Source organism: Trichoderma evansii (genome assembly GCF_050947405.1).
Source record: "Trichoderma evansii strain SZMC 28006 chromosome Unknown GGI43scaffold_2, whole genome shotgun sequence".
Lineage (NCBI taxonomy): Eukaryota > Fungi > Ascomycota > Sordariomycetes > Hypocreales > Hypocreaceae > Trichoderma > Trichoderma evansii.
In genome coordinates, this window is record NW_028145204.1 from 2313295 (window position 1) to 2331752 (window position 18458).

Sequence of the window (18458 nt, forward strand, 5' to 3'; positions counted from 1 at the left end):
ACGGCCACAGGGGTCGTCCGAAACGCAAAAAGCCACCCCAGTCGGCTATCTCGAGGCTGTAAGTAGCGGCCAGACGCTTTCCCCAGAGTGCCAGGCCCGCACCGCGCGACCTTTAGGCGCTCGCTGGGCGCTGATTTGCTTTGGCTGCAGTTGACGCTGGTCTGTTGGCACCAGCGCGAGCCTGGCAGTGGCTCTGCCGTGCATTTGCATTTGTAGCTGCATATATTTGCATCCGCACCTGATTCTAGTCGGTTCGGTGGTGCACCGAGCTGGTACCACCCGGAGGAGTGCATCCGTCCGTCTTAGCGAGCAGCACAGGACAGCGCAGCGCAGCGCAGCACAGCGGATAGGTTAGCGGTTAGTTGGAGCAGCGAGCAAGCAGACGCAGACCGACCAGCGCGAAGCAACGCAAAGCCGTCGAGCCGATTCGAGTTGAGTTGGGTATCCATTGGGAAACCGGTAAGGCACGACTTTACAGTCTGTCTGTCTTGTATTCTCCTCGTCGCTCGCCTCTGTTGTGCGCGCACACACTCGATCTCTCTTCGCCCTCTACCTTCTCCTCTCTACTCCCCTGCCGTCTCCCGTCCGTCATTCAGCACAGGATGGCGACTGCGGTGAGTCAGCCAAAGGTTAGTTTTTAGCTGATCTCCCTCCCAGAACTCCCCTTCCATGTCCATGTCCCTTCTCCTCTCCCCCCACTCCCTCAATCCTTGCACTGCTGCGCAGCACTGCCAAAGTGCAAACAGCACTCGAACCCAGAAATCGCCCAGCACCACGACGTCAGAGGGGGGGCCGCTCAAGTGTCTCAAAAGGTTGCTTGATTCGCCCTTAGCGGGTCACAAAGGCCTGATCCCCACGCCTTGGCCCTCGTCCCAACCTCAGCGTTGTTTCGTCTTTTGCTTGTCCATTCTGACCGCCGCACAATCGCTAACTGTCATCTTTCGTTTTGCTTTGCTGTCTCCAGACACGCTTGAGGGTCTATTCCAGCTTTGCCATGCCCTCTGGATCTGCCGAAAAGGCCCAGCAGCCCGTGGGCTCGGGCTTTCCCGGCTCCAATCTCTATCCGAACAAAAATATCTGGTCGACTTTTCCCAATGCCAGAGATCGCTCTGTTGGCCCCAAAGGTGCGTGTGCCTCATCGCGAGAGACAGGACGACGGGCAGCGTCAGCGCTGGCGCTCCCATCTTCGCTCCTGCTCTTCTCCTACACTCCTCCCAATCATCTTTGATGCAAGCGACTCACCACTCACCACAATGATGCAGAATCAGAAGAAAATCCCACTGGGTCCAGTGCCCTCCACGCAACCTCCGAGGCTGAGGGCTGGGTCTCCAACTCCAAGCCTTGGAACGCAGAGAACCCTGCCCGCTCCGTTAGCAACTCGCCCGGTCGAGCGCGAGATGCAGGTCTTTCGAATCCTTCAGTCTTTTATCCAAACCATCACCCGGCAGCCATTGGTGTGAAGAAGGAAGTCTTGGGTGGCTCCGGCAGCTTTATCGACGAGTCGGACGCATTTGCCTTTGCTGCTGCGCAAAAACGAGGTCCTTCAGATGGCGCTTTCATCGATCCTCTAGCAGCATTTGCTCAGCCCCGAGATGCCAGCCTCCCGCCTTCCCGACAATCTCAGGGCTCTCCAGCTTTCACCGAGCTCTACCACCAGGGCAGCGGCCACACCCCCAGCAACTCGATTCACTCCACGAGACAGCTATCCAACCACTCGTTATCATTCCCCCAAGTCGCAAACCAACGAGCGTTCAGCCTCAATAGACAAGTCGATGATGACATTTCACTTCGAATGGCCCGCCAGATCAACCTCAACAATGCCTCGGCCGGTGGACAGCCCTTCAATCCTGCCTCTGTTCCCTTCCATTCCAACCCCGCTTCTGTGCCGTGGCTGAGCGAGAGCGGCCCTTCAAGGCTTGGGAGCTTTGAATTCGGCACAGATCCTCTCTTGTCACAGCTTTCTGCCGTAAGGCGCCCTTCCCTCGATAGAGTGTCGCCAGCATCCGGCACCGCCTACCGCCTTGACCCGGGTTCTAGCTCAAGAGTTTTTGCCCCAGGCGCAGGCGCAGAGGCTTGGATGAGCAGACCATCCTCACGTGGCCAGAGAACTGCCGACCATGAGCGAAGGCCCTCTGGTCAACAATTCGCTGCTTCGAATTTCCCTGCACAGTACTATCCGAGCCAATTCGGCTATGCTCAGATCCCTTCTCAATATTCGCCTTCTTACCCTGAAGCCTACACTTCAAACTTCCGACCCATGCTACCAAACTACGCTGTCCCATCTATCCCTGGATATCCTCTCAACTCCATGACTCCAATTAGGCCCTCCAGAGATCAAGATCCCAGCAAGGGCATGCGCAGCGCTCTACTCGATGAGTTCCGTGTAAATGGCAACAAGTCTAACAAGCGATACGAGCTTAGAGACATCTACAACCACGCCGTCGAGTTCAGTGGAGATCAGCATGGCTCAAGATTCATCCAACAGAAGCTAGAGACCGCTAATAGCGATGAGAAGGAGCAAATATTCCGAGAGATCGAACCAAATGCCCTTCAGCTGATGAAGGACGTTTTTGGCAACTACGTGGTGCAGAAGTTTTTCGAGTACGGAAGCCAACTTCAAAAGAAGATCCTGGCAGAGAAGATGAAGGGTAAAGTGGTTGACCTGTCCGTCCAGGTTTATGCTTGTCGCGTAGTTCAAAAGGTAAGCACAAACCCGCATATAATCGCCTGTATTCATTTTCAGATCCTTGCTAATGCTTATGTCTTTAGGCTCTTGAGCACATCCTAGTCGAACAGCAAGCTGAGCTGACTCGAGAACTAGAGCCTGAGATCTTACGGGTAATCAAAGATCAAAATGGCAACCATGTTGTTCAAAAGATTATTGAACTCGTCCCAAGACAGTACATCGACTTCATCATGAATGCAGTGCGCGGCCAAGTTACTCCCCTGGCATCCCACGCCTATGGCTGCCGCGTTATTCAGCGACTGCTGGAACACGGCACTGAGGAAGACAAGGCAGAAATCATGGGCGAGCTCCACGCTTCTGCTCAGATTCTGATTACTGACCAGTACGGCAACTATGTTGCACAGCATGTCATCCAGAACGGCGAACTGGAGGACCGTGAACGGATTATTCAATTGGTCATGGGTCAGCTCCTCACGCTTTCCAAGCACAAATTTGCGTCAAACGTAGTGGAGAAGTGCATCGAGTTTGGCACTCCTGCACAACGCACAACCATTCGGGAGCAGCTTACCACTGCCGGGCCAGATGGGAACAACCCCCTGCAGCAGATGATGAGAGACCAATTTGGTAATTATGTTATTCGTAAGTTTTTAATCCCCAACCCACGCGGAATTACTTGTTCCACTCTATCCGCGATTACACTGCTAACTCTTAACAGAAAAGATGCTGGGTCAGCTACAGGGAGAAGAGAGAGATGCCCTGGTTGAAGAGATCAAGCCCCAATTCTACAACCTAAAGAAGAGTGGCGCTTCTCGGCAGCTCCAGGCACTGGAGAAACTCCTCGGATTGAGTGGCTCCAAGAGCGAAACATCTACTCAGTCAGACACCAACTCCGTTGCCGAGGTTCCCTCCCTGACACATGAAACCAACAGTCCCCAAAGTAGTAGCCCGCCCAGCACTCATGCCAGTGCTGTCGGGGCCCCTTCTAACGACACCGCAGACAAGGGCTCAAGCAATTCTCTCCCTGGAGTGGCTCTACAGGTTCAAGATGTTGAGTCGTAGAACTGCTCGCTGCTTTACATATTCATTAAGCACATTCTTGATTCGGCTTTTACTTCTTCGAACAAATGTATTACGACAAAGAAAAATTTGATCCAGCGTGAAAGAAATATAAATATACAACGCATTTGCCAGCCGGGGGGTGCAAGAGGCCAGGAAGACGGTCAATAGACTTTTACAAGCCACCTGTCTTCCTTCACCCGACACCCCTTTTTTATAGCGGTATGGATATGTGGTATTAATATTGTGCAAGTCTATTTTACTTTATTCTCTTTTTTTATTATTATAATATTGCAAACAGAAGACGCATAGTGGCTTTGCCCCTTCTGGCTGGCATACTTACGACTGCATGCGGACGGTCGTTTCTGGATATTTGTCAGGACAAGCGAATAAGAAGCTGCGGTATATTTATCCCGGAACTTGGCATTTTTCACGGACGACGAAACACAAATTTGGGATTTTCTTTTTCTTGGGAATAATTCGGAGTTTCTTTCTTGTCATTTCTCTTTACCGTTTCTATTTTTTACAAAAATCTTTTCCGGTTTTACTTTGTGCTATCTTTTTTTTCCCTTTTTTACCTTGGTCTATCGACTTGGTCGTTATCTATTTGGTCACTCCTTTTCCCGCAGATGTTAGGGAACCGGGCAGCACTAGGCACATAAGGATGGCAAGGGATGCAAATGTACTTTATCGTTAACGGTTGGGAGGCGCTGACACCTGGGGTCTGGGATTTACGTCCATAGAGGAACTGTAGAGAGTTTTTGGGATGCTCATTTGTCTCACTACAGAATGAGGACCAGTTGCTGATGCCTTAGTTCTTCTGCTCGATTGTGTCTAATGAATTAATGAATCACCGTGTAGATGATTGAAAGAGTGACTGTATTTGTATGCATCGTTTCAAGTGCAATATATATCAAGTATCCCAGTCTTCGTTCTTGGCAACTTGGCACGTAAATAACCTACGTAACTATCGGAGCTCTTTCGGAGTGTACATCGATCAAAATCGAGTATATACAGCGGATCAACTTTTTAGCGCCATTCGTCCGCCTCTTTATCAACTGCGGCACTTGTTCCGACGATAGCCACTTTTATGGCACTTGAAGCTCCAGCGTCCCACTCACTCCTTTACCCTTTACCAATGACCTGGTCTCGTTGCTTGAATTATTTCCCAAGAGGAGCATTGTGTCGCACTCGAGTGCCGCACCCGATGAATTCCCCCGGCTTATAACGCGCGCCCAGTTAGAATCTCCGGCACAGCGGGACAATTGGGCTTTTTCCAAAGCTCTTTTCCTCGTCATTTTTGAGCTACCTTTCTATAAACCGCAATATCTACCGCATATTTCCTTTTTAAACCATGGCCGCGGCGGGGAGACTGACGTTTTTGTATCCTCAATTGGTGCGCGCGGCTACGAGGGGCTGCGGCCCGACACTGGGATGGGCGACGACGGCTTCGACGACGACTGCCGCAACGACTGTAAGATGGAATAGCTTGATTTCAAAGAGGCATGGAAAGGCTGTTGAGCCCGCCGAGTGGGAGAAGCAGCAACAGCTACAACAGCAGAAGCAGCAGGAGCAAGATGATCAGGCAAAGACACCACAAGAGAAGACAGCGACGGATAGCACAACAGAGGAGGCACCAGCCGAGGCCCAAGCCAAGTCTGACATTGGCAAACTGTATTTCGAGGGTGGAGAGAAAAAGGCAAGCCAGGCCGCTGCAACAGATGCCCCAGAGACCGACGCAGCAGCTTTGAAGAGTCAGCAGCAAGACCCCAAGTCGGCTCAAGCGCAGGCTAAACCAAAGTCTGCTGAACCAAAGCCTTCTGAGCCGACAACTGTGGAATCAGAAGCAATACCAATGCCACCACCTAAGCCAGAAGAGCCGAGTGATTCGACCTCGACTGCAAGCGCCGAGCCCAAGACGGACAAGCCTAAAGACACCCCGAAGATGAGCGACAAGCTGGATACCGTCTATTACATGGGTGCCCCCGAGAAATCGTCCTCGTCGATATCGTCCATGTCCCCGCCGAAATATGTCCATCATTTTGACAGCTATTCTCTTGTTAAGCAGCTGCAAGAGGGAGGATATTCAAGCGACCAGGCTACTACCCTGATGAAGGCTGTGCGAGCTCTGCTGGCGCATAACTTGGACAGGGCACAGGAAGAGCTTGTTAGCAAAAGCGATGTAGAAAATGTAAGATGGTTTTCAATTCCTGGCTGTTCTCGAAGAAGAAAAAGAGCTGGTCTAACTGTTCGATATGTAGGAGTCATACTTGTTCTCTGCGGCGTGCTCTGAGCTGAGTGCTGAGATCATGAACAACCGACGGGCACAGGATGAGCAGATTCGACAGCAGCGCACGCATCTGCAGCACGAAGTCGACATTCTGACGCAAACATTGAACCAAGAGCTACTGACTCTGAATGATAACGTGCGAGGAATCTTTAACGATCGAAAGATGACGGTTAGAGAGGAGCAAAAGGGAGCGGATAGTGCTGTAAGTCCCCAATCGGCCACCCTTTAAATTAGGAAACAACAGAGAGAAGCCATGGGTACTGACTCTTGTTTGCCAGATTCAACAAATCACCTACAAAATCAGCATCATGCTCAGCAGCGACTCCAAGTCAGAAATCGAAGGCGTGCGGTGGATTCTTATCCGCCGATCCGTTGTGGGTATCCTTTTCATGGCCATAGTGACGCTGGGCACCATCCGTTACGCTACGTATGTCAGCCACGAGCGTCAACGGGAGCAGGATCGCAAGAAGAAAGAGGAGGAAGAGCTGAGAAGAGACGGCGGCAAGAGTGATCGCACCTCTGCACCAGATGCGGCTGCTATTCTGGCGGCAAATTGATTTCGACATTTCGACATTTCCTTTTTTGCTTTCATATATATATATATATATACATCTATCCCTGGGAAGAAGGGTATGGGCGAGGTTGGTGGGCTAGCTCTCTTTGGACCTCGGTAGGAAAGGGACATACTGGGTGATTTTATGACTGCGTTATGAATTGAAAATTGATACCAAAATTCTGAGGAAGATGGAAAAAGAATTGAGAAAGATCTGGGTATATAGATGGATAAAACTCGAAAGACGAGAAGAAAAGCGAGCATAGGATAGCATTGGTTTGGAGAGTATCATATATATAGATAGACATGGGATATGGATTATAGCACTAGCGAGTGAATATCGTACGGTGCTCAGCTGATATATTATTCATTACAAATACAACTATCAAGTATTTAAAATATGATACAAGGGCTCATACTGAGTGATAGGCGGCGTATAAGTGACTAATAAGCATGTGACAAGATCTAACACTACTGCTTAGCAGATGAACTGACAGCTTAGCAATTAAGAGCATAAAGTGCTTGCAGGTAGCTAAGCCGCATTAAAAGGACCGAGATCGGTAAATCGACCGATGTAAATGGCGATCATGGAAACCCACCCAAAGATTATTCAACCTTGCATTCTCTGAAGTATTTTTGGAAAAGCCGCTGTCACGTGCTGCAGAGTTTCGGACGTCTAAGACGCAACCCCACGTTCGCGTCTCTTTAATGGAGAAAGGTAACGCGCTTAGTTTATGACAGCTTCTAGCATTTATCATACTACATCCTTTGTTCAGCTTTTTTAAGTTGACTTCTTTTTACCTTGTCAATTATATATACTACGCCAATTTATTTTCCCCCGTCGAGCGTGCGCGCGGGTGTCGATTTAATTACTGCGATTGGAGAGGAGGAGAAATAAGAAGAAGCATCAAATGGCGACTACATCCCAAGCTCAAGCTCAAGCTCGAGCATCACAATCAGAAACTCCAATGGAGACCGACGACACAGCGCCAGCCCAAGATACCAATGCCGACGGCAACAATAACAACAGTGAAGACGCCCAAACGTCCGCGCCACAAGCAGCGCCAGCAGCGCCCGTCGTCCCAGGACCCCGCGCAACTCGTTTCCAGGAGCTCTACGCGCAGAGCTTGAAGCGCACACTCGGCAAGCTGAAATGGGACAACTTTGCGGCCTGTTACCCGACGGTAGCGAAGAAGGCGGAGCCGGTGCTGAAGCAGGTCCAGACGCAGATGGCTGAGAAGCTGGCGGAGAAATGCGAGGTATGGGCCTTGAAGACGATAGAGAGCTATCACTGCGCCCAAGAAAGAGACAGAGATAGTTTGCTGACGGATCATATCAATTTCCAGAAAGAGTTTGAGAGCATCCTCGCCGCGAGGCAAGTCGTGCCAAAGCTCAACGACCTAGAAAGCCTCGTCGCAGACGCCACCCACCGACGCATATCATCAGCACCCGATGCTCCCAAACCAACTCCGTACGAGCTTCTTCTTCCTCTGTCCCTTATCCCTTTTATAAACCAATCGTTTAATCTACGACATTACAAGAAAATAAGTCTAACATGCCAAATATAGACCCCATCTCCTCCCCGCCAAAGACATCCTCTCCGCCCACCTCGCCCCTTCTCTCGCCTCTCACCAGTCCCTCCTCAACGCCAAGCTGCAAACCGCCCAGTCCCACAACGCCATTCTCTACGAGCAGATCCGCAACCAGCGCGCCGAGATCGAGGCGCTGCTCGACTCGCTGGAGGCCGCTGTCGGGGACGTCAAGAGCGCAAATACCGCGCTGGCGCCCGTCGTGGATCAGTTGGCTGCGGAGTCGAGGGAGGTGGATAAGGCTGTTTCGGAATGAGTTGTGATGAAGTGGGCGATTGGATAGTCGATTTGGACTTCTTTTTCTCTTTACTTGGTATCTGGAACGTCGATATCTGGAAACTATATATGTGCCTACAGCACAGGTTGAATGGATAGACTACATTTCGTTGATGTCTATTGGATTGCAAAAAGAAGGGAAGAGCAAAATAAGCCTTAATATCGCGAAGAACGTTTGGGCATGACAAAGATGGGAGTGCTAGGATAATGGTTGGATTTAGACTTGGTTAAATGATACCCCATAAATACTGTTACTCTTTTAAGCATATAAATATACACAATAACGATCAATCTAAATTTGACCACGTCACGATATTGTAAAACAAAGTGTATGAATCAAATGTATTGCGGTATATACAATAAGACGGCGATAAATGTATACATGTGCGGCCATATTCAATATGCCAACACATGACATAGTTTCCTCGCCACTTAATATGCAATATAGACAAAATGTACATGCCTGAAATGCATAACAACAAATGAAAATAAAAATAAAACTCCGGTCCATGATCTTGTTGCCACCCGGTAATATATGTGCAAATGCTCATTCCTGACGCCCGTGTATGCACGTAACAAATAACACCTTTTCCAGTAGCTCTTTATAAAAGAGCTAGTCTTTCTCCCCTCTCTCCCCTATGCTAAATTCCCATGCGGGATTTCTAGCCCTTTCCAACCAGGCTAGTTGTATAACTGAAGAAGGCATAAAACAAAAGAAAATACAAGGCAAACCGATATTGCTTAGATAGATCCAGGTGGAATAAAAGATAGTCCATATCAAGGACTGTTGATGTTTATGTCGGATTGTCGAAAATGGTCTGGCAAGTGCTGAAGCAAACTTGCATCATCCAATCAGGCCAATGTCGTTGTTGGTTATGCTCTTTTCGAGTCCCAAAGAACTTTTTAAATCCTGCTGTTTTCTGTATGAATGACTTGCCAAGGACCAAAGAAGTCTACCTCGCCGTACGCTGGCGGGAGTACACGGACCATTCTGCCCGTGCCCCAATCGACAAACCATTGCTTCCCTTTACTAATGATATAGTTTGATTTGCGGGGGCTTCGAAACAGTAAATTACTGTAGCAGAGCTTGGCGTATAGCAGGTCGTGTGCAGATGACCACTGATGCTCAGGAAACCACTTGCCCGTATGTGGGTCAACAGATGGATTTGAATCTGAAGTTGTGCTGAGGGGATGGAAGGGATCATTCCTGGGATCGATTCTCGGGTGTGGTCCTAAAACTTCGCTACTCTGTGTCTCCTCTGCAGGGTGGGGTCGTGAAGGTGCAGGCGTCGGAGTAGGTAGCTGAGGAGATGAGGATCGTCGCTCCGGAGTATCGTCAAGAGCGTCAACAGTGCCGGAGTCTTCGGCATCTGGAGGGGGATCTGAAGGGGGGTCTGAAGGGGGGTCTGAAGGGGGATCTTGAGTGATTTCCGGCATGGTGCTTGGGTAGATTTCACCAGTGTGGCTGCGGTACCATCGGATTCTCTGAATTCGCGGGATAGACATGTCGCGCGGGAAATCTCGTTCGTCGATAGGGGCTGCCACATCAATAGCCGCAAATAAGCACTCAAGCCACTTGACGAAGGTGCTCAGCTCGATACAAGACAAGAGAAACTGGTCTGTTTCAACTCGTACTCGAATAACATAACGACGCCTAGAGGTAGATGTGAGTTAGCACTGAGGCCTTTTCCCTCATCCTTCTCATATCCTCCCTAATAACGCCTCATCTTCACATGCGGGATATATAGAGTTCGCTTTGATGGACAAGGAACTCACTTTTTATAATCGGCAGCAATACCAGCATCAGCATGCAAAAGACTGTATGTCTTTTCTAGTTTTGCCTTCCTGATCCAAGGTGGGTTGTCGGGACAAATGGATGGGCCATCGCGTGACTTGCCCCAGCTCCAGTCCTTCTTGGTATTGTAGATGCTGAGGGCGGTTCCGTTGAGGGCGACAAAAACGGTATGCCACTGCCGATCCTCTGCTCTTTTGGTGGTGTTTTCGATCTCATGCTTCATGTGAAATACACCTTCGATGGCGACAGAGCTTGAATAGCCTGGTAAGTCATCGTGACTTAGGCTTCGGCCCATGATACCAGGGCCACTGCTAGTCTCGTCGTCCAGACCATCGCCCGGCTTTGCCATCTTCGACTCCTTCCCTCTGCTCTTGAAGCGGTTCAGCCAACTACTCTTGACTGGTACCGAGTCCTTCTCTTCAACCTTGTCGCTACTCTCTCCTCCCCTCTCCCCCCCCCTTTCATCTGACATCTTGGTGAGATCGGTGTCTTCGTATGGTGGCGGCTGTGATGGACGCCGCTGCTGAGTTACTGTCATGATGTGCTGATAATGCATATCCTCCTCCATTGATAGACGCCGCCGATTCGGCGGCGTAGACTGGATCCGTGAAAGTCCATTTTCTCCGGCCGAGCCACGGCGGTCCATGGGGACGGGCCCGGCTTATATGTCCCGGGGACAACAAGATGCTCTGAGACGACGGGCGCTGGCTGAGTCGGTGTGTTGACGTAGCACTGTCAATGCGATCTACCTCAAGTGGCGTGTGCGGCTCGTTACAGGGAACTCTATTCGTGCGCTGCTGACAGGAGGAGTCTCCGTAGATGGATCATGACGGTTTACGTTCATAACGACCCGCCCTGGCGCATGATGAACCCGAGGGAAGATCAGAAACGTCAGGTATCCAGAAGAAAGAGGAAAACGAGGTCTCAAGAAGAGCACGGTGGGGGGGGTGGACAGCAAAATGGAGAGAGAGGCAAGTAAAGACGGGGCCGTGGTCGCAAGACGCTGCTGGAGCCCTGCACGGCGGCTCTTTTGTTAGTGGCGATGAGACCCTCTATGGACAGTTCGATGCGCAAATCTCGGGGTTGCAACAAGGTCCCGATGTATCGCGGTCTCTCAAGGTTCCAGGAAGACTCGGAAAGCTTATGAGAAGCGGGTTCTAATGTTGCGCTGACACGCGAGGTGCTGTGCTGTGGTCGAGGAAACGTGCGGGTGGCGAGGCAGGGCTTGAGGTGGAAGCCGTCCGGAGGATAGTATGGGTATAGCAGGACGTTAGCGGCGCGGGCGAATGAGCGGCGACGACACAGCGGACACGGCACACTTTGGCATTCATGTAAGTCAACGCCAGGGGTTTTTGTCGTCGAAGGGGTGGGCCCAGCTCTGTGGGGATGGGCGTGGACCGAGGGCTTGAATTCGATGGGACCCAAAGGCGCGCGAGCGAAGCAGCGCCACGGCGATACAGAGCATCGGATTTCGCTAGATCTGACGGTTAGCCGCCTCTCAAACGTAGCCTGTTTTCTGTACGGGCCCAGCTGAGACGCCTTCGGGAGCCTGACCCGGAAGAGCCGTACACAAGGTGCAAGCCAACCGCACGCTGTAATATCCAGAGGTATTCCTTGGCCAACCAAAGATGCGATGGCGATGGCTGCGACGATCTCAAAGGAGCACGAGCATGATTTGTAATGTTGCAGAAAGGAGGCTGAGCCGCAGATTTGATGTTTCACGAGATTGGCGACAGGAGAAGACAGCAGCAGATGCCTTGGGAACTTATGATAGACACCTATTACAGTACGACTATCAAGGTATCTTGTACTCGGGAAGGCGGAGAATAGCGCACAAACCAGCGCAGCATAAAGCTTACCGGAGGTACGAGGTACCTGCAAGCGCAACAAATGCAGAGCATGGAGGCAGCCCAGAAAGAGTACAGATTACTTTATAGTACTGGTGGGCCGTCGGGGAAAGAAGGAGTCGCCTAATACAGGTAGCGGACTAGTATTGGCAGGTACCACGTAAGCTCTTTACTTGCTTGAGCATTGCAATTTGGCGGCTCCTCCCTTGATCAAACTCGAGGCAAGACCGACTTGGTATCGCGCTGTTCCATCGCAGCGGTACCGGTTCCATGGACTTGTAAGAGTCGGATGCATCTACTTGTATGTACTATGTATTGAGAGCAGATGGCAGCGGATGCAAAGTTGAATGCCTTCCTCTCATCAAGGTTGTTGGTACCTACCTCGTGTAGAAATCACCAACAGCCTCTTTGTAATCTATTGTCGCCAAGAAAATAATGGTTGTGCTAGAACAATAAATCTTCTGGCCGGCTCCCAATAGGTAGTAGATGGAACCGCTATTTCTGGGTCGACTTGCGCTGCGCGATCAAAAAGTTCCTGTCGTTCGTTCGCCAGCTGGGCTATATTTTACGGGGCTCGTCGCGAGCACGGACGAAGCACGGGAGTTAGCACCCAGAAAAGAAACGAACGAAAAAAGAGGGTCGCCCTCGTCTGCAAGAGGCGCATTTACCCTAACGCTACGAAAGTGCGCTGTGCTGTGGCAGCCACTGTAAAGTGACTGAGAAAGCAGACCAGATGTTCGACCTGTTTATATTGTCTGCGCGCTAAGCCCTGCGCGGTAGGTGCCACGCGCAGGATGTGGAGGGCGGGGTTTAGGACTCAAGCAAAAGCCGGGGCAGCCTCTCAGTGTGTTTTGCTGTCTTGTGGCTTTTCGCCGCATTCATTTCAGAGCAGGTGAGGTACTTATGTTGTACGCAGCACCCAGCACCGAGCAGCCTGCCTATTACTCCGGCGCAAACATTGCTAGCTCATTGGCGTATCTGCTGAGATTGATCTTTAGGGGGCCCTTTTCCGCAAAAGGCCCGGCGAATCTCATGCAAGGTGCGGCGTTGGCGCCGTGTGGCAGGCAGAGCTGACCCCGAGCAAATGCCAAGCAAATGGCCATGCCATGGATCCGAAGATGAAAGCGAGCCCTTGCCCTGGGACAGCGCTGCGACTACCTGTAACGGCAGTACAGTTCAGGTTGGCGGGAGGGTGCTGTTTTAGAATTAGAAGGAGCGCGCGCCTTCTGCTTAAGCTTTTTTTTAATCGCTCCCGGCGGGCCGAACTAACTGCAAGAACCTCTTGGTCGTTTCTTTGTACACGCTACGCGGCGTCTCGTGCCTGGATTTATTGGTGCCTCGAGTACTTATACGTGCAGACTATCTAACAATACTCGGGTGCTAAGGCCGTAGTCGACTTTTGCCTACTTACCTATTTGAGTAGTCGCCGATGGAATTGAACGCCATCCAATGGCTGATTCTCACATTGACGCGGAAGATTATCATCTCTTTACAACAAATACTATTATACTGTACTCTGCTCCTCTTCTGCTTCAGGCAAATGCTTGACTTTTGCCAAGTAATTTTCCTGCTCTGTCTCAATACAACCTACTCCTATTTCCTTGATAAATTACACGCCATGGCAGGCCTCCCTCCCCGTCACATCTTCAAATACGTACCCCCTTCCCGACCACCCCCTCCTAGCCTTTCGGAACTTTTGGGCGAAGGGGGGACCTTTGAAAGCCGCATCCTCCATTTCCAAGAGCCCTGGCTGGCCCTTTTTCCCATTGTGGCGTCGCCGCTGGCTGCAGCTCCGGGCCCCCGCATGGCTGCCGGCTTCTTACGAGTCATATTGGTAGTAGCCCTGCTGTGTGCTCTGACTCCACATGGCGAGTGTTTTCTCGCTGCGGCGGGCACGTAATGCTACCTATTACTGCGATTCATCACGCTTGAAACTTGCCTATTCCAATGCTATTGGTAGGCTGGCCCTGGGGGATTTCTCGCGATGTAGCCCCGTGGTACGACTGGGTTGGGAAGCAAACCTGGTCTCGACAGTGTTAACTCCATGCCATGTTTACTGTTGGGCTCAAGTCAGGCTTAAGTCCGGATGGTCGCTGCAATGCCCCTTTAGTCTTTTATTTCGCCCTTTGTATGTTGATATACAGTACATGGTGTTACGGGGACAACTGCTCATGCAAAAGTACTAATGCAACCACCCATCGCCCGCCATAACCGCAGCTTACAAGTCATCAGCAGGTTATAGGTGCGGTGCAACTGCTCAACCGGCCGTCGGCCCCGATCAGAATTCCCCGATATGGATAATGTGGTTCTTGTAGCATCTAGCGACGCGCGAAGCTTGTGCATAAACAGATCCGTCTCATGCCCGGCCGTCCGATTTGCTCAAGCCACAGCAGCACAGCGCAGCATCTGCCAGTGCTCCATACGAAGTCTCTAGCCATTAGTCCATTAGTCCGTTCACGGCGCTATACAAAGGTACGTCTTGTTTGGCCACAACCGATATCGCCTATATGTAGCTCTCTGGACGTTAATACCCGCAACTGCTGCCCCAGAGTCATCGTCATCGTGTGTGTTTTTGAAAGTTCAAAGGCGCAGGTAGGTCACAGCCGGCAGCACGGCTTAGCTTATTTGAGATGTGATCGGCTATAGTACATCTCCGTAGTTTGTTGTTGCTTCGAAAACCCTGTCAAAGCCAAGGCCACCAAGGTCATGGTTGTAGCTTCTCATTGCTTGGCTTTTTCTACTCCTCTTGGCAGGCACAGCGTTATCGAGATTTGTTGTAGCCTTTACTCCATCTAAATGCTTATAGGATGGTGGTTCAACGGCAGACACATGAAGCCGCTAATTATTAATAGCACAGCGATGGAGACGAATGCTGTGTCGTTGCAACTGCCTAAACATGCAAGCCTCCATCTGATACGTACGAAGTATATACATACTGTAGTATATTCACATGCTGCGTGAGGGGTTTCCCTGCTGACCGCACCAATCCGTCCATGCTAATGCCAAATCCCCTGCCATCGTCAAACCATATCGAGCGACGTTTGAACGAATCTGTCACTTCCGCCGGCACTTCCGCCGGCACTGGGCCTTGAGGCCGATCGAGCCACGGCCCATCTGATTACTGTACGGAGTACTGTAGCAGTGCTACTGTGCTGTAAACGAGTACGGGCAATCTATCACGCAAACACGGGGCTCGTAGACAGAACCAGACGTGCCACTAAACACTCCGTATTTTAGGCAGCGATTCACTAGCAATGCACATCCTCATCTTTTGGACAATCTGCCGTGCTTTGTGGAGAAGAGGATGGATAATTGCGCCTGACTTTGAATCCTCCGCAGTTCGTTTTCCTCGGATAGCTTTTTTTCTTTTCTGGAAGCTCACACCCCTCCCCTCTTTTTTTTTTCTTGCTCTCCCTTTCTCCACTGCTCGAGTGCAAGTGTTGGCGATCATTTATTAGTTTTGATGAAATCACAAGAGTCATGGCCGTGCATGTTATTACTTATTACTAGTAGTAATCTTCATGCTCATCCGTGTTTGACGGCCAGCCACAGATTTTACCAAGTCCGTGTAATTGAGGCTTTTTGCGGGATCGTCTAGTCCGCTGCCAACGAAAGTCGCTCAACTCACGATGCCCTAACACTAACACAGAGGGCACTACGTTGGGCGCCAGCTACCAGGTAAGAGAGAAGAATCCGAAAAAAGTGCTTCGGATTTATGCTAACGATTACCATGTCGATTCACGTAATGGATGGCCATACTATCTATACAGCATACATCCAAACATCCAATAGTGCTCGGAGGACACGTACGAATGCGTCGGGGGGGAAAGACACGAGGCCGAGCGCTGGCTTGAAAGAACTTTTGCACACGGGCAGGATCCCCGTCCATTGTACTAATAAGCCATTCGCCAGCCAGCTGGGAACCCGAGCCAAAAGCAGAGGTAGTGTCTCGCAAAGCAATGGAGCTCCATCTGCTTTTGTATGACGCATACGCCGGGAAGCATGCTTGGCAGCCATTGGCTAAAACTAACACGATTCTGTTTGACTTCTTACTCTCCACCGCGGCAGGTTCCTTTGTTCTGCGACTCATAACAATTTGGGCCTATGAGCTCGCTGAAACGTACCATGGCCGAAGCTGTTTCCTCAACATTGTGGATGTTGCGGCCGTTGTTGGGCGTCCATTCTTATGGCCGTGTACTGTAAGCAGAAAGTTCATTTACAAAAGGGCCTGGCCGGTTTGTACGGAGCCCGAGATGGGGTCTGTGCTCCTGGAAGGAATGCTGTATACGCAGTAAGTAGCATTGACAATATCAACAGCGTGCTTTATTTAGATGAGACGGGGCGGCCATTTGATCTTACCGGGTCATCGGCCAACCGCAGTTTACATATACGAGCACGACTTCAAGGTTGTTATATGTAAGTACTGCTGATACTGCTGATTATCATCATGATGCTCGCCAAGCATGTGTGCTGCTGCCATGCCATGCATCTTGGCTCTTCATGCCCAATTCTGTCTGTGCTGAACTTTTGAGCGCATATGCATGATGAGTTTCCTTCTCACCTGCATCTCAATAAAACAGTAGCATTGCAAGCAGACATGTACTCATAGCTCATAGGGTATATATCAGCACTGCCTTATACGCCAATGCCAAGCATTTTGGCGTCTGCAAAGTACTTGCCCATATTATCAGGCGGCGAAACGGCCTCTCCGATGCTACATCTCCATCGACTTGCCTGATTCCGGGCCATCGCACGTGTAGACAATGGCGAGATTTTGAGTACGTAAAAGATTGAGGCGCCCAGCTTGACTCGGGGCTGAAGCAATAGTACCACGGACGGGCCGTGCGCCTCGGCGGGACTTTTTTTTTTTTTTTTCCGTCTTCTTTTTACCCTTCTTCCGTAGGTATCGTTCTATGAAATCTTCTTTTGCCACCGGCAGCCACCAGCAGCCACCAGCAGCCACCAAGGCGGCACCTTAAAATGATGATTGCAACTCTAAAGCAGGCAATATCACGTAGTAGCATTTTGTATGACTCGTGGAGGAGACGATGATCACTCGCCTTTCTAGAAGCCAACCAGGCAATTTCCTATCCAGGTCATGCTGATGGTCCAAAAAGATCTGATTATACTTCTCTAGTAAGGCTACCCATGCTGCGTGTTGCTCTTTTTTTTTTCGCCTTGCGGAAAATTCTGGTTATGGCTACCGACGGAATTGGCGAGGCCAGGGGTAGCTCTTAGAAGAAAAAAAGAGGATCTCTGAAGCTTACTTTCTACAACCTACTTAAGTACTACTAGAATTTATTTGAACGAGCCTTTTTAATTCGTAATGTCCAAGGTTCGGCCCCGTTGCCATCTTGGGCAGAACGATTGACTATAATTGGTAACCTATGTCCCATTTTAGGAGCCCAGCTCATGGTCTTGGTTTTAACGAACCCTGGCCAAAAATACAAAAGCATCGCCAAAAGATCCAATGGGTCAATGGGTATCCATTGAATAATACTAAACGGGCAATACGGCCAAAGGAGTACACCTAGTGAATCAATTTTCCAGGTTCCTGATTCATTATATAACAAATACATGGTCAAGGTCGCCGTGTAAGTGGGTAGTGAAGCATCGACGCCGCCATGCCATGTAAAACAAGGATATTCTCATCTTTCTGCTCTCCTCTTCGCGATGGGTCTTTTTTTACTGGCACGAGCTTTTTTTTCATTTGCTTCACCCCCTCTTTGTTCCGTCGCTATGCGCGTCTAGCCTGTTCGATTCTCTGAAGCCATCACGAGAAGAAAGCAAGCGAAAGGTAACCACGGCTTCGGCAGTGTGAGTGAAGCGAGGGGCAATCGTATGATGCCTTGAAAAACTCAACACTCCCTCGCTTAATTTTCCACTGCGCTACGGTCTTTATGCCAGTAGTTTGTAAAATTTCCGCTCCATGTCCGTTGCCTTGATGGCATCTCTTAAACGTATAATTTCGCCAAGGCCATACATATGTGAAGCGCTACAACCTCATTTTTATGCTCATTACAAAAGTACACATATTTGGTGTAACGGTTTCATTTCCAAGATTTGTTTACATAAATGAGATGTAACCTCTGCGGCCATGTTTCCTCAGACTTCGGTGGCACATCTATTGCCGAGTTGTACAGATTATGCTTTCTCATATACACGTTATATATATGTAATATATATGAGTAGAAATTAGGCTAGGGAACAGGCATTTTATTGAATAGCAAAGTAAAAGTAAAGAATAAGTAAACTAAGATGTACTGGGCCATATTAATTCCCTCGATGAGCGTAGTAAATATGTACAAGTCAGAGCTACTTTCATCAACATCATCCTCGCCATTGAGTTTGTAACCATTGCCATCC

At 50.0% G+C, this 18458-nt stretch overlaps 5 protein-coding genes across 5 annotated transcripts; 4 read left to right on the plus strand and 1 right to left on the minus strand.

Moving 5' to 3' along the window:
• Positions 1-644: 644 nt before the first annotated feature.
• GGI43DRAFT_164166 (armadillo-type protein) lies at positions 645-3918 on the plus strand. Its single transcript, XM_083199594.1, has 4 exons — positions 645-1124; positions 1263-2701; positions 2770-3325; positions 3402-3918. The coding sequence occupies exons 1-4, from the start codon at positions 995-997 to the stop codon at positions 3743-3745; spliced, it is 2469 nt and encodes an 822-aa protein (XP_083065267.1). The 5' UTR covers positions 645-994; the 3' UTR covers positions 3746-3918.
• Positions 3919-4512, plus strand: GGI43DRAFT_164074 (uncharacterized protein). The gene has a single exon (XM_083199593.1). The coding sequence runs from the start codon at positions 4092-4094 to the stop codon at positions 4437-4439; it is 348 nt and encodes a 115-aa protein (XP_083065268.1). The 5' UTR covers positions 3919-4091; the 3' UTR covers positions 4440-4512.
• A 248-nt stretch (positions 4513-4760) lies between these two features.
• Positions 4761-6984, plus strand: GGI43DRAFT_394249 (CCDC90 family protein). Its single transcript, XM_083204742.1, has 3 exons — positions 4761-5933; positions 6004-6234; positions 6311-6984. The coding sequence occupies exons 1-3, from the start codon at positions 5097-5099 to the stop codon at positions 6587-6589; spliced, it is 1347 nt and encodes a 448-aa protein (XP_083065269.1). The 5' UTR covers positions 4761-5096; the 3' UTR covers positions 6590-6984.
• A 326-nt stretch (positions 6985-7310) lies between these two features.
• On the plus strand, positions 7311-8741 carry GGI43DRAFT_394252 (MIND complex subunit NNF1). Its single transcript, XM_083204743.1, has 3 exons — positions 7311-7844; positions 7932-8056; positions 8154-8741. The coding sequence occupies exons 1-3, from the start codon at positions 7497-7499 to the stop codon at positions 8428-8430; spliced, it is 750 nt and encodes a 249-aa protein (XP_083065270.1). The 5' UTR covers positions 7311-7496; the 3' UTR covers positions 8431-8741.
• Positions 8742-9145: 404 nt separating this feature from the next.
• Positions 9146-11146, minus strand: GGI43DRAFT_164179 (uncharacterized protein). Its single transcript, XM_083199595.1, has 3 exons — positions 10227-11146; positions 9313-10104; positions 9146-9248 (listed from the first exon to the last, which is right to left on the minus strand). The coding sequence occupies exons 1-2, from the start codon at positions 10889-10891 to the stop codon at positions 9354-9356; spliced, it is 1416 nt and encodes a 471-aa protein (XP_083065271.1). The 5' UTR covers positions 10892-11146; the 3' UTR covers positions 9146-9248; positions 9313-9353.
• Between the last annotated feature and the right edge of the window lie 7312 nt (positions 11147-18458).

Excerpts from the sequence above, each read along its gene's own strand:
- GGI43DRAFT_394249 (XM_083204742.1), top strand. The coding sequence starts at position 5,097 with ATGGCCGCGGCGGGGAGACTGACGTTTTTGTATCCTCAATTGGTGCGC. Across the intron at positions 5,934-6,003 it reads GCAAAAGCGATGTAGAAAAT|GAGTCATACTTGTTCTCTGC; the intron begins GTAAGATGGTTT and ends TTCGATATGTAG. Across the intron at positions 6,235-6,310 it reads AAAAGGGAGCGGATAGTGCT|ATTCAACAAATCACCTACAA; the intron begins GTAAGTCCCCAA and ends CTTGTTTGCCAG.
- GGI43DRAFT_394252 (XM_083204743.1), top strand. The coding sequence starts at position 7,497 with ATGGCGACTACATCCCAAGCTCAAGCTCAAGCTCGAGCATCACAATCA. Across the intron at positions 7,845-7,931 it reads AGCTGGCGGAGAAATGCGAG|AAAGAGTTTGAGAGCATCCT; the intron begins GTATGGGCCTTG and ends ATCAATTTCCAG. Across the intron at positions 8,057-8,153 it reads GATGCTCCCAAACCAACTCC|ACCCCATCTCCTCCCCGCCA; the intron begins GTACGAGCTTCT and ends TGCCAAATATAG.
- GGI43DRAFT_164074 (XM_083199593.1), top strand. The coding sequence starts at position 4,092 with ATGCGGACGGTCGTTTCTGGATATTTGTCAGGACAAGCGAATAAGAAG.
- GGI43DRAFT_164166 (XM_083199594.1), top strand. The coding sequence starts at position 995 with ATGCCCTCTGGATCTGCCGAAAAGGCCCAGCAGCCCGTGGGCTCGGGC. Across the intron at positions 2,702-2,769 it reads CTTGTCGCGTAGTTCAAAAG|GCTCTTGAGCACATCCTAGT; the intron begins GTAAGCACAAAC and ends TTATGTCTTTAG. Across the intron at positions 3,326-3,401 it reads ATTTGGTAATTATGTTATTC|AAAAGATGCTGGGTCAGCTA; the intron begins GTAAGTTTTTAA and ends AACTCTTAACAG.
- GGI43DRAFT_164179 (XM_083199595.1), bottom strand. The coding sequence starts at position 10,891 with ATGGACCGCCGTGGCTCGGCCGGAGAAAATGGACTTTCACGGATCCAG. Across the intron at positions 10,105-10,226 it reads ATTGCTGCCGATTATAAAAA|GCGTCGTTATGTTATTCGAG; the intron begins GTGAGTTCCTTG and ends ATCTACCTCTAG.